Source organism: Tursiops truncatus, chromosome 16 (genome assembly GCF_011762595.2).
Source record: "Tursiops truncatus isolate mTurTru1 chromosome 16, mTurTru1.mat.Y, whole genome shotgun sequence".
Classification (NCBI taxonomy): domain Eukaryota; kingdom Metazoa; phylum Chordata; class Mammalia; order Artiodactyla; family Delphinidae; genus Tursiops; species Tursiops truncatus.
In genome coordinates, this window is record NC_047049.1 from 44,492,316 (window position 1) to 44,504,830 (window position 12,515).

A 12,515-nucleotide genomic window follows, 5' to 3' on the forward strand; every position below is an offset into this window, starting at 1 on the left:
TTGTTATTATCCTGCCAGGCCTTGGGGATACAAGTGTGTCTGAGTCTGCAGCCGAGTGATCAGACGGTGGAATGAGGGTAGGATGGGGAACGATGGGAGGAGTCATGGGTGCATCCTGGCAGAGACCTTTTCCTTGGGCAGTGCAGGGAGCTCTGAGTGGGCTGAGGCTCAGCTTCTACAGGGCAAGAGGCCAGAAGGACCTGAGGAGAGCTGGACCTTAGGAGGGTAGGGAAGCTAAAATCGGAAGGCCCCTGCTTGGGTGTCTCAAGATGAAGGACATTAATCACAGGAGAGAACTGTTTCAGTCCAAGGTACTGAGGTTCCTAGTTATTCTTTGCAAAATAAATTCCTCCATGGCCAACTGAGAAAGACTTCCCGATTCAGGGACCAGGGAGGGGGAAGAAGGAGGCTCCAGGCTCGCTCTCTCCCAGGAGCCACTGCAGCTCCCCTGGGAATGCTCCCCTCCCCCACCTGCAGTCTTCTCTGTCCTCACATTTACCTTAAGCCCAGGCAACCACAAAAGAATCCCACCGGCTTCCTACCTGGGCATCCCCAGAGGGCAGGCAAGGGCCCATCTTCTCCCTGCACTTCCAGGGCTGGAGGCAAACGTGGCTTTCATTGCCTGTGCAGGGATGCTCCAGCCTCCTGGGTTGTATTACATCTTTGTTTGCCAATTCACCAATTTGCAAAATACCATAATTGACACTCATTAGTGTAAATTAGCAAAGGGCTCCTGCAGAACCCACAGCTCACCCTGGAAGTCTAGAATTGCAAGCTCCGGGGGGTGGGTGGTGGGTACTGACTTTTGTGTGTGTGTGTGTGTGTGTGCGCCCGCGCGCGTGTATGTGTGCGCCCGCGCGCGTGTATGTGTGCGCGCGTGTATGTGTGCGCGCGCGTGTGTGTGCGCGTGGATGTGTGCGCGCGTGGATGTGTGTGCGCGCGTGGATGTGTGCGCGCGTGGATGTGTGCGCGCGTGTGTGTGTGCGTGCGTGGATGTGTGCGCGCGTGGATGTGTGTGCGTGTATGTGTGCGCGCGTGTGTGTGTGCGCGCGTGTATGTGTGTGCGCGCGTGTGTGTGTGCGCGTGTGTGTGTGTGTGCGTGGATGTGTGCATGTTTTCTGCAGATTTTATCCAAGCCCTACTTAATACCCCAAATTATTTGAATTTGTGGATCCTTTCATCAGGGATTAAATGTAGGTCTGAGAATATTTAGTCCAGAGATTAAAAAAAAAAAAAAAAGTTTGCCTGTTTACAGAGCTCCCAGAGGGCTCCTGGTGGTTCTGAAGCTCCATATGTGGGGCAAGAGAGCTGGGGAGGCCTGTGAGTGAGGGACTTAATTTTTTTTCCTCAAGGCTGAACTCCGTCAAGAGATGGCATGGCCAACAAGTCAGGCGGAAAGCAGACCACCTGGCCCCCCAAGACCAAACTCGACTCCCTGAAAACCAGGAAGAAGAAAGCCTGGCTTCAAGGCTCTCAGTGACTCGTGGCACTGGAGAGCCTGGAGCAGGCTTCAGGTTTACACCTGGGCTAAGTCCAGAAAGTCGCTGCTGGGGCCTGGCTTTTAGCAAGTGTACCGGGTCCCTGCAGAAGTCTGTATGGCCCTGTAACCAGATCACCTGGGAAAGTGGCCTGCAGCTGGGGGCTGGGTAGCCAGGGTAAAGGAAGAACCAAAGTCTCCCCTCCGAGTGTCCTGCCTCCATGTTCCCCTGAAATTCTCAGGGGTCCTTCAGAGCTGAGCAGAACCGGCATGTGGGGCCCACTGGTAAGGCAGGACTGGTCCCAACCCCAGAGCAGCAAACTGCAAGTTGCACAGTAGGACAGCTGCTGGGGGCAGCGCTGTGCAAGATGGGGGCTGCTCCTCCCCCGTGTCCCTGAGATGCTGTTCTGAGTCCATTAGCGAAGCAGTGGCGATCAGGCCAGAAATCAGAGCCCATTCTGAGCTCAGAACACAAGCTTTCTCTTTCTCTCTTCTCCCCTCTCCACCTCCTGGGATTATCCATTTCCTTCAAAGGCAATTTTTATTCCTGCTCCCAGGACCCAGTTGCCTGCCTGTCAAGTGGAGAATTTCAACAGGTTTTTTAAAGTGACAGAGCCCCAAGTGTTCTTACCAAGAGAGCTAGGTGCTGTGTCCAGCTGGTGACCTTCCTGCCAGCTTTTTGTCAATATTACTAACTTTTCCAACTGTTTTGCATGTGGTCCGTGTACAGGCAAGAGGCCTGACTGGTCCAGATGTTACCCAGGGCTCGGGGGAACTTGGCTTCTGGTGAACTTGGCTCCGCTCCGGAGCAGTCCTTCCACTCTAATGCAGAGACAAGAGCGCCCAAGCCAGCCCCTCCAGCCAGGCCTAGGAATGGGGCCCACCCTGACTTTAACCCCTAGAAGCCCAGGGCATCCGGGGACCCAGCTGCTTGGCTGAGGTTAGCCAATGGAGGGAGGGCAGGAGCCCGAGTCAGAGCCTGAACAAGGGGACCCAGCATGGGTACACAGGCTCCAGGGTGGTCAAAAAGTTCATTCTGGCCTATGCGTGCAAGGAGAGCCCGACTAAGCGGGAGCCCAGGACCCTGACTTGGCCACTTGGCTGCCAAGAGGGCAACTCAGATGCGCAAGCAACCAACCCTTCCCAGAGTCAGGAGGAGTCTGTGGATGAGGCCCCCACTCCTTCTGTGCTCCCCCCAGGTCAGCCATGCCCAGGACTCAAGGACCCGGGTCCTTGCATTCTAGTCACTTCTGCAGTTCCCCAGGGGAGGGGGCAGCTAGAAGAAGCACCATTTCCTCCCACAGCTGGATGATGACACGTCTACTCTCACCAAACCACTCAATTGTTAATACCCAAACCAGAGTGTGCCCCATGACCTGGGTTGGGGGTGTCAGTGTCAGTGTAAAGACACAGGCTAGGATACTTTTTCAGCTTACAGAAAAATTCTGAATTCCCTTTGGTGCCAGTCTCTCTGCAGCTCTGACCAGCAACTTGCTACACTTTTAAAGAACACTTCCCAGGTGGTCAGCCACCAGCCAGTGAGAATGCAGCAGAGGTCTTCAGCTGGCACCTAGCAGACTGCTCCAGGGCCTGGGGCCCTGCACAGACCTCAGCTGCACCAAGCACAGTGTCCTTCAACCCTTTGCAGGATTCGTTGGAAACTTCGCAGCCAAGAAAGCTCAGCATGGCCTGACCGTGCTGACATGGTTTTGTTTTGTGCGTTCAGAGGCAACAGTTTATTTTGGTTTGCAGCAGTGGTGTCCTGTAACAGGACAGTGAGATTTCGCTTAAGCCTCAAAAGGAAAAAAGCTCTCTCCCTCTCACAGTGAAACGGTACACCACCTTTCCCCATGGCCTAAAGCCTTGGCGACTGAACTTTGCTGCAGCGCTCACTCCGAGATAGAGCAGTGCTCGCCTGTCTGGCGACAAAGGCGCCAGCCTGCAGGTGTGTTTTGGGGGCTGGGCAGGCGCATGCATGACCCAGATCGCCCCTGGGCCTCTCCTGGGTGACCCCAGAAAGAGGCAGGGAAGGCACTGTCTGGACGCGCTTCCAGCTTCGCCGCGTCGCTGCGGACCGCGTTGCGGTACAGAAGCGCAGCCAGGCGTTCGCTGCAAACCCGACAGCTGCTCGGAACGATAAGACTGCGAGGGACGCCTCGCAGCTGCACCCAATCGCATTGCCACCACAAGCAAGTCGCGATGCCAGACAGGCTTTGCAAAGCGCTCTCTCCAACAGGAACCGCAGAACGCATCTCCAGCGCGGTGCTCAGCGGGGCCTTGGCGCGGGCCGGGGCAGAGGAGCCGTGGCCCCGCACGGAGCCAGGAGCCCATTCTACTCTGGAAACCGAGCTGGGCCGCGGGAAGGCACTAGCTGGGAGGTGGATGGTCAAGGGCCAGGGACCCGCGGCTCCCGACTCGGCTCCACACCTCCGCGCCCTCCCGCTCCGGCTCCGAAAGCGCCCTGGGCGCGCTCGCATCCAGTTATCCTGCCCGACCTCGCTCTGCAGCCCGCCCGAGGTCTGGCGGCCGCTCCCGCGTCCCGGAACCCGAGCTCAGCAGCGGAGTGCGAGCCTCAGCGCGGGGGGCGCTACGCTGGGGACCTCAAACGCCGCACGCCGAGGGAGCGCGCCCCGCGAGGTGGGCTGCCTCGACCTCCCGGGTGCAAAGCGGCTCGGATTAGGTTCGCTCGGGACGGCGCGGGCCGGGGCAGAGGAGCCGTGGCCCCGCACGGAGTCAAGAGCCTGGCGCCTGCCCACGCCTCCGTCGCCGGGCGCACTCACCGTCGCTGAGGCACAGCGCAGCCAGCACAAGGGCCAGCACAGCGACGATCTTGGCATCCATGGCAAGAGCGGGCGGCGGGTGGACGGAGGCAGGACGTGGAGGGGATGCGACTGCGGAGAGTGAAAGTGCGGCAGCAGGAGGCGCGCGCCCAGCACTTTAGAGGCGAAAGCGGGGCGGGGTGGGGCGGGGCGGGCGCGCGGCAAGGGGCGGGCCTGGAGCCGAATTCTGCCTGCGGCCCGGGGCTCTGACCAGAGTCCCCTCCCACGCGGCCGCTCCCCCTGTCCCCTCCCTCCCACCCCTGCTCCGCGCCCGGGATGCTCCTGGGCCTGCGGTGCGCCCCAGCCTTTGACCTCTCGGTTACGCTGGGCCCTGCTTTGTAGGCCTAACCTGCACCGAGGAAGTCAGCCGCTCAGTGAGGGTCGGGGATGGGACTGGTTACTGTTCCCATTATGCAGATGGAAAGATTGAGTCCCAGAGGCGGGAACAGAATGAGAACCAAAGAAAAACAAACAGGTCGGTCCTAGAGGTGAGGGCCAGCTAGGCCAGCTGCGTCCCGGGTAGCTAAGAGGGTCCTTTTGGGGGAGTGTAGGACCTGGAGGTGACCACCGGCTTCAGCTCGCTGCTCGGCGGCCGGGAAAGCTGGGACTAAGGGAAACAGACTAGTCTTTGCAGTCAGAGCGACTCCGATTCGATTCCAAGCCAGAGCTATAACTTATTAGCCGAGCCTCAGTTTCCTCAACTGTGAAATTGAAGCTCTAAAATAGAGTGCTCTGCCACCGAAAGGAAATAACGGCAGTTCGCCCCGGAGGCTCTTAGTAAACGTGAATTTACTTAGCCCTTTGCACCCCTGCTCTTTCCACTGTGAAATGGAATAAACCCAGTTCCCACCCCGCGGAGGGGAGCTGTGGGATTTGACTTGAGACTCCCCTCCCGACCACCACGAAGTACTCAGCACTGCGTCTGGCACATAGTCTGTACTCAAGAAATGGAAGCTAGAAATAATTGTTTACACTTCAGTTATTTTCTCCCTCTCCCCAAAGGATGCCCGAAGTGATGAAAGAACTCCCCTCCCCCCCCCCACATCCAGGAGGGTGCTCCACGTCTTTCTGGTGCAGAGAACTACACCCACGGGGTCGTTTCTCGGCGGTGTCCAGCCCTCCTGGTAGGTTGCCGCACCCTAACCTGGACACCCGAGGTGGCCCCAGCAGAGCACAGGGTTGCAAGCAGGCGGCGGTCCGGGAGGCGCAGGAGTGAGAAGAGCGCCCTTCTGAGCCTCGCCAGTGGTCACAAGCCTCTCCGGCCACCTCCCTCTGCTCTTTCCCTCATAACCTGACAATGGAGTGGATTCTGTCCCCGCGTCCATTCAAGGGGTGTTTGGTGGGAACAAGTCTCTGGAGTCCCGGATCTCTGGCTTTGGGGGAGTGGGAGGGGCCCGTCCGGCCTGGGCTCAGCTGCTCCAACTGGGGGCCAACGGAAGGGGCAATCAGCAGGAAGCTGCGAGAGCCCCGGGTTTCCGGCCGTGGGGATGGGTGTCTTTTGCATTTTTCGTTTTTTTTCCCAAACTACTTTCGCGCCCAATTAGGTGCTCTGTGAACCTGTATTCATTCATTCATTCATTCACTCTGGGCCGAGCCCGCTTCTGGGTGCTGGGTGTAGAGCCGGGAATCCCACTGACTTGGTCCCTGCCCTTAAAGAACTAACAATCCAATGGATAAGACGGTCCTCCGGCATTCCCCGGTCTCCACCTCCTCTAGGGAGACCTGGGGCGGGTAATCTCCCAGTTGGAGCCCTAGCCCGCTGCTGACAAGCTGGCGCGCGGCGGCTGAGCTCGGACGCCCTCTGGTGGCGAAGTCTCTCATTTCCCCCCTTTCCCCCCACCACCTCCCCCGCGCTCCTGCGGTCCGAGTGGACCAAGACTCAGGCCTGCCCCAGATCACTGCACAGACCGGTGAAGCTGCAAGGTTCAGTCATATATCGGGTAGCCGGGACTTAGGGGCACACCACAGAGGCCAGAGCCCGGCGACAGCCGCGCTTGTGGAGCCTTACCTGCAAGTCCGGCCAAAGCCAATGTCAAAGCATCTCGTTTGTTTGCTTTTGGTCACAAATCGGTTGTTGCTCCCACAGCCTGAGGGAGCCACTGGGAGGGACCCGCGTGGGCTGAAGGGAAACCAGGGCCTTCTGTCTGGCCGCGCCCCGCAGCCCCAGGACAGACATTAGTGTGGGACCCATCAGTGCCATCACTTCCTCCATTCATTCATTAGAATTCTTACTGAGCACCTGTTATGTTCCAGACATGGGATAAGTGTTTGAAATACTTCAGTAAAGGAAGCACAAACAGACGAAACAACCCAAACCCCCTTCCTCCTGGAGTGTACATTCTGGGGGATGGGGGAAAAGAAAATGGCACTCTACATAAGTAATTAAGCACGTAAACTATGGAAGGTCATTAAGTTCTTTGAGAAAATGGACCGGTTGGCAAGCTACTTAAATTTAAAACTCTGCACAAGTCAACACTCTGGGGACCGGACTGTGCCTTTTTAACCTGGGCTCTGGGCTCTGTCACAGGGGTGCCTCCCAAATTCAGGGTAGCAGGGCCCACTACCCTTTCTCCTCTGTCTCTCGCTTATGGCACTATCTCTGCTTAAAAGGCTCCACCTTTCTTTCTCTGCCAGGAAACTCAGTTCCCTGTCAAGGCCCAAAGCAATGCCACCTTCCCTATGAGATCTTGCAGATTTCTCCCACACTCGGCACTCAGAGCTGCAGCTCCTCAGAGACACCTCAGTCATGAGGAGTTCAAGGTGAGAGGGAGGCAGGGGTCTGGCTGTTGGGTTAACAGACAGGTGCATCTCCAAGGCTCGATTTTGTACTATGGTCTCTAGACCCCTAGTGACAGTCTGGGTGCCTGCCCACAGCCCTCTGCCCAGCAATAGGCTGTTCACACCTTCAGAGTTCAGTGACTGGATTTTGGAGAAAGACCTTAATACAGGGTTGAAAGTTTGCACCCAATCATTGTTTCCCAGTGTGAAACCAACAAGATGACTTCAGGTGGTACTCTGAAAACATTACTTTAAACAACATAGATTTATAAACTTATTTTTTAAAGTAATAAAAAAAATAACTAGCACATTAAAGCAGACATTTCAGATATTGCTCAAGACTGATTTCATGATTTAAGTTTTAAAAAATAAGTAGATTTAAATTAACAAAGCATGCAATAGTATAGGTGGTTGGGGAGATAGCGAAAAATCAGACAGGGGTACAAAAAGATCTGAAGTTTGAAAATAAATAAAGAACATTTTAAAATTGCTTGACACTCCCCCTTTTATAAACAAACCATTTGGTCTCAAAGTGGTAAAACAAAATAATACAAGGGAGATATGGCATCTTCACTCTCGCCATCCAGATAAGGCCAGAGAATGCTCACCCAGGAGTGTTCAGGTCCCAGGAAGGGTGCGGGGATCCATGAGATCCCAACCCCCTGCCCTGGATACCCATGACCCCAATCATGAGTCTTCTTTCATACAGCCTTGCATGCGGGCCTGGAGGGGCTGCACCCCACCCACCCCTGCTCTCCCACCTTTGACATCTCGCATTGGGGTTCACTGGTATATGTCTTACCCTGGGAACCAGGAGGCCCGTGAGAAAGACAAAACCTCAAAGCCTCGATGCTATAATCTGTGGAATGGGTATATTATCTCTCAGGGTTGGCCTTTGGATTTACTAAGTGTGAAAGCACTTGGCACAGAGAAGGCCTTCAGGAAGATATTTACACAGGACTTCAGTTTGCTTTCTCTGAATTCGTCACATTTGGTTCTGACAAAGATCACACCAGCAGGATAAGCCCTAATATCTCAGCTTTGAAGACAGGAGCCTGAAGTTCAGAGCGGTTCAAGGCCTTGGCCAACATGGCAGAGCTGGCCAAGGACAAAGGCGCAACTCTCTGGACCAGCGTCTCTGGATTCTGGAACACCAGTGTGTGTGGGGATGGAGGTCACTTCCGTGGCAGGCGTCTAGGGAACCTCTTGGAGTCCTGTTCCCAGGGCCTGGGCTTAGCATCTGTCAGGCTGACTATGTTTTCATTGACTGGATCCAAAATTGACCTCAGGAGCCAGTTCCAAGAGCCTCAGTTCATCCAGGAGGGAAGGACCCAGGGAAGCTGAGGCAGGGCTCCTGCATGGGGCTCGCTCTGTGCTGGGTCCTGGCTGGCTTTGGGACACAGCTGCAGGCAGGGCTCACCCTAGGTGAAGGTGCACGTCCAACAAGCCAGATCTTCTGTGTAAGGTGGCTGTACCCAAACACTCTCCCTTGATGGACACTTGTAAAGCAGGGGTGGTATTTTCTGGGACATCCTCGTGCCCTCAGCCTGCACACCAGCTCCCACAGACCAACGCAACTCTGCCTGCACCACATCGCCAAAATCAGTGGAGGCAGGTCCAGATTTGCTCTGTCAATCCTAATCCTACCCCTCTCTCTTGGTACCCTTGCCTCTGGGCAGCCTGGCCTCAGCATCTGGAGCTCCATCAAAGTTTCTGGAGCTGGAGTATACACCAGCCCCTACCATAAACCCCGGGGTGATAGGAAGTGTGTGCCCTGGGGGATAAATAACATTTACACAGGAGTTACTCCGTGCTGGATACCTTTTGCCTCCTTTATCCCCACATCTACCTGCGAGGCGGGTTCAGTGTTAACCCCATTGCCCAGATTTGGGAACTAAGATCACACGGCTACTCTTTGGCAGAGCGGGGATTTCAACCTGCTTAGCCTGCCTCTGCAGTAGAGCTGTTCCTGGTGAAGGATAGAAGAGTAGATTTGCCACGTAAATAGAGAACACCCAGTTAAATTTGAATTTCAGATAAATGTGTCTTTTTTTTTTTAGCATAAATATGTTCCACATATTGCATGGGACATAGTTACACTAGAAGGAATTATACGTTGTTCATCTGAAATTCAAGTTTAACTAGGTGTGCAGGATTTTTATTTGTTGAGTCTGGTAACCCGACCCCAGGGTCTTACACTCTTCGCGACACAATGGAGCCCCTCTCTGTGGGCTCCCTGCCTGCAACTTCAGGACCTGTGGGCAGAGGGTGGGAATGGCATTGGGAAGGTAAGTTGTGAAATCACCCACTTTCTCAGTGAGAGAATTTCTTGAATTTTGCTGCAACAGAGTCTTATTAGGCTGGCAAGTGGCGCATTAAAGCACTTGCTTTAATGATCGTTAAAGTGATCGTTAAAGTGATCGTTTTTTATTCTCCTTTTTGCTATGAACAGTTTAATGACACACTAGCCCCAATTCTGACCTTCCAGAAATAGTCCTGGTCATGCCTGAGGCAAGGAGATCCAGGCTTCTTCTCTCCAGCATCACCAGCCCTCCTCTTCCTCTGGTCTGGGCAGGTGAATGTGAAGTCCAGCTACTGACACCCTTTCTGTCTGTTTAGGAGGCCTGGGCTGTGTACGGGGGAGGAGGAGAAGCCGTCATGCCAGGAATGAGCATCACATGAGCAGTATCCTATCTGGAGGGATTCTCAGATGTAGAAAGAGGTCAAGCACTGTTGTGGGTCATGGAGGAGGGGCTGGGCCTACTGCCTGCACAGCTGGGCCCCTAGTCGGAGAAGTAAGGATCCCAGCCCCACTGGCCCTCCCTGTTCAGAGGAGGGACTTGTACATTTCCTCCACCTTACTTCCCTGTGGCCAGAGTCTGAAGTCTTTCTTCACAGATGTGCTGGACAAGACTGCACACGGAGGCTGCCCAGAGAGGCTTTCAAAGCCAAGTGCAAAGGCGGGTCCCCCTGGCAGCCTGGCCCAGGGGATGTAAGTGGGAGATGGACTCGGGTGAGGATTGCCAGCACCTCTAAGGTACGCATCCTCCCACCCCACTGCTCAGAAGCAGACTGAAGAGGTTAAACAAGTTGATCATTAAAAGATATTTTTGTTTGGGAATAAGTTATGGATAAAACTTTGTAAATTAGCGGTGGTGGTGTTGTTTTTAAGCAATGCAAATCCAGGATGCTGACTGGGAGTTTGAGTCTCACCCATGAAATCTCACTGGCTTCCAGCTTCCAGCAACCTTTCTCTTCTTAGGTTCGCAGAATGAAGTTTTTACGTTTGTAATCAGACTGATGGATCACTGATGCTCCCTTTGTCCCTGTAAAGTACCCAAGTTTTGCCTCACAGCCCTAGGCTTGCCACCAAGAGATGCTATACTTCTTTCATAAGTCTGCAATCCAACTTTCCATCCATTCGTCCACACATCCATTCACCCTTCCACCACCCATCCATACATCTATCCATTCCTCTATACACCCACTCATCCATTCATCCAACCATCCCCCATCTGTTCATTATCCACCCAACAATACATCCATCCATTTGTCCACTTATCCATCCATCCATCCACCCCTCCGTCTGTTTACTCACCCATCCATACATCCATCCATCCAACCACCCATCTACCTGGCTCTCCCTTTCAACCACTCCACACCAATTCTCTCCAGGTACTGCTCTAGCCCTGAGAAGCCTTTTCCACCAGGAACAGAAAGATGTACCTCCTGATTTCTGGGCCACAGGGGAAGAAGAATCAAGCATAAAGGGCCCAAAACCCAGAGATCACCCAGCAAGCCCTCACCTTGAAACAGATCAAAACCTTCGCTCTCTCCTTGCTGAAGGAATGGGCTCCCAGAAAGGCAGGGAAGGTTTCCTGGCTTCCCACCCAGGCAAGGCGCTAAGGAGGGATGACATCTGAGTACCCTTTACCTCTTATTGCCCATCCCATGATTTTCTTCCATAAATAACAAAAAAAAAAAGAAAGAAAAAAACAGCAAAGAAACAAACCTTTATTTCACTGTTTACTCCTTTGCATTTAATGAGCAGTTGTTAACATGACTAAAGCCATCTGATGATTTTTGCCAAATGGAAAAATCTCCCTACAGGGGCAATAAAACAAATATTCAGGGTAGAGAGAGGCAGTCATAAAAGGCATTACCCGGTTGTAAACAGAGACGGGTGGTGGTGATGTATTACCCCTGCCTTGGCAGGTTTCAACAGAGTTCTGAGATTCCAGGAGGGGCTCTGACCCGAGGCAATATTTACTTCTGCGGCTTCTTCCGCAGGTCAGTGTGGGTATAATTCTGTCTACCAGTTGACTGGAGCTGAGATTTTGAGCAGGAAGCTCCAGCCCTGAGCACCCATAACTCAGGAGGGGTCAGGAACCCCTGCCCAAAGTGGGCCAAGAAAAGCACATTGTCCTGTCCTGGCTGGGCGGGGTGAGAGTCGCTGCACACCAGGCCATTATCAACAGAGATGGGTGACTTCAGTTTGTACCTGGTCCAACAGCACCACTGGTTTGCGAAGTTGTAGGCTGTATTTCGTCCCAGTGCCCTCAGGAGGCCCATGCTTTTCTGATATTCCACCATGCAGAGATAGCAGTCTTAGCTGTATAAGAATCTCATGCCTCAGTAGAAAGAGCCCATTAGACCTCACACAGATCTTGAAGTCTGAAGGAAAAGCAAAGCTTAAACTTATGCGGACGGCCGTCCTTCCTTAGGGACCAAACGCGAAGCTGCCTTTCCAGGCTGCATTTAGCCTGAGATCCTGTGTGTGAAGATAACCACGGCCGAATGTCAGACCCTGACGATTCCAGAGCTGGGTCACACTGCCAGCTCAGCTGAGCTTCCCAGCAGCGCTGTAGGGTGAGCGTGCTCGACCCACTCTTCAGATGCTGACACCCAGGCCCAGACAGTGAATGGACTTCCCATCACCTGCTGAGCTGGCAGTGCAGACCAGACTCTGCCCAGAACTCATGCTATGGCCCATGTGTTCCCGGCTCGCTCCAGTTTGGGTGTGGAGGTGCCTGTCTTTTGGTTGCTTTGGACGTGGAAGGGAAGACTCCCCCCTGACCCAGGGCCCACTTTGCAGAGCACTGGCTGGTATGTAGTAGGGATCTGAAACTTCACAGTTACGTTCTACCCTAGAGCTGAGAGGAGGCAGTTTAATAACCCTACAGATAGCTGACCGCAAAGACCAGAATGAGGCCCCCAGTCCTTCGGTCTGTGTCTGAGGCCTGCTGTGGGGTCTGCAGAGCCTCAGAGGCCCAGGCCGACTGGGAGCCCCAGCGTGGGCCATGGGCCTCCTGTCTCATACCCATTGGCGCCTTCCTGGAGGATTCCAGGCATGGCTCTCTGGGCTCCTGACGAGGGCTCCCCTCATCCCTGCCCTAGCAGATCTGGACTCCTCACAGCTAAGGTCATGCCCAGGCACCAGC

At 54.3% G+C, this 12,515-nt stretch overlaps 1 protein-coding gene across 4 annotated transcripts in view; it reads right to left on the reverse strand.

Moving 5' to 3' along the window:
• CXCL12 (C-X-C motif chemokine ligand 12) overlaps nucleotides 1-4,416 on the reverse strand; it is a 28,417-nt gene extending 24,001 nt beyond the window's left edge. For all 4 annotated transcript variants that reach the window (XM_004313531.4, XM_019933787.3, XM_004313530.4 and 1 more), the window contains exon 1: nucleotides 4,258-4,416. In XM_004313531.4, coding sequence (XP_004313579.1) covers nucleotides 4,258-4,318 — 61 coding nt within the window. In that variant the 5' untranslated portion in view covers nucleotides 4,319-4,416. The remainder of the gene's footprint in view (nucleotides 1-4,257) is intronic.
• Between the last annotated feature and the right edge of the window lie 8,099 nt (nucleotides 4,417-12,515).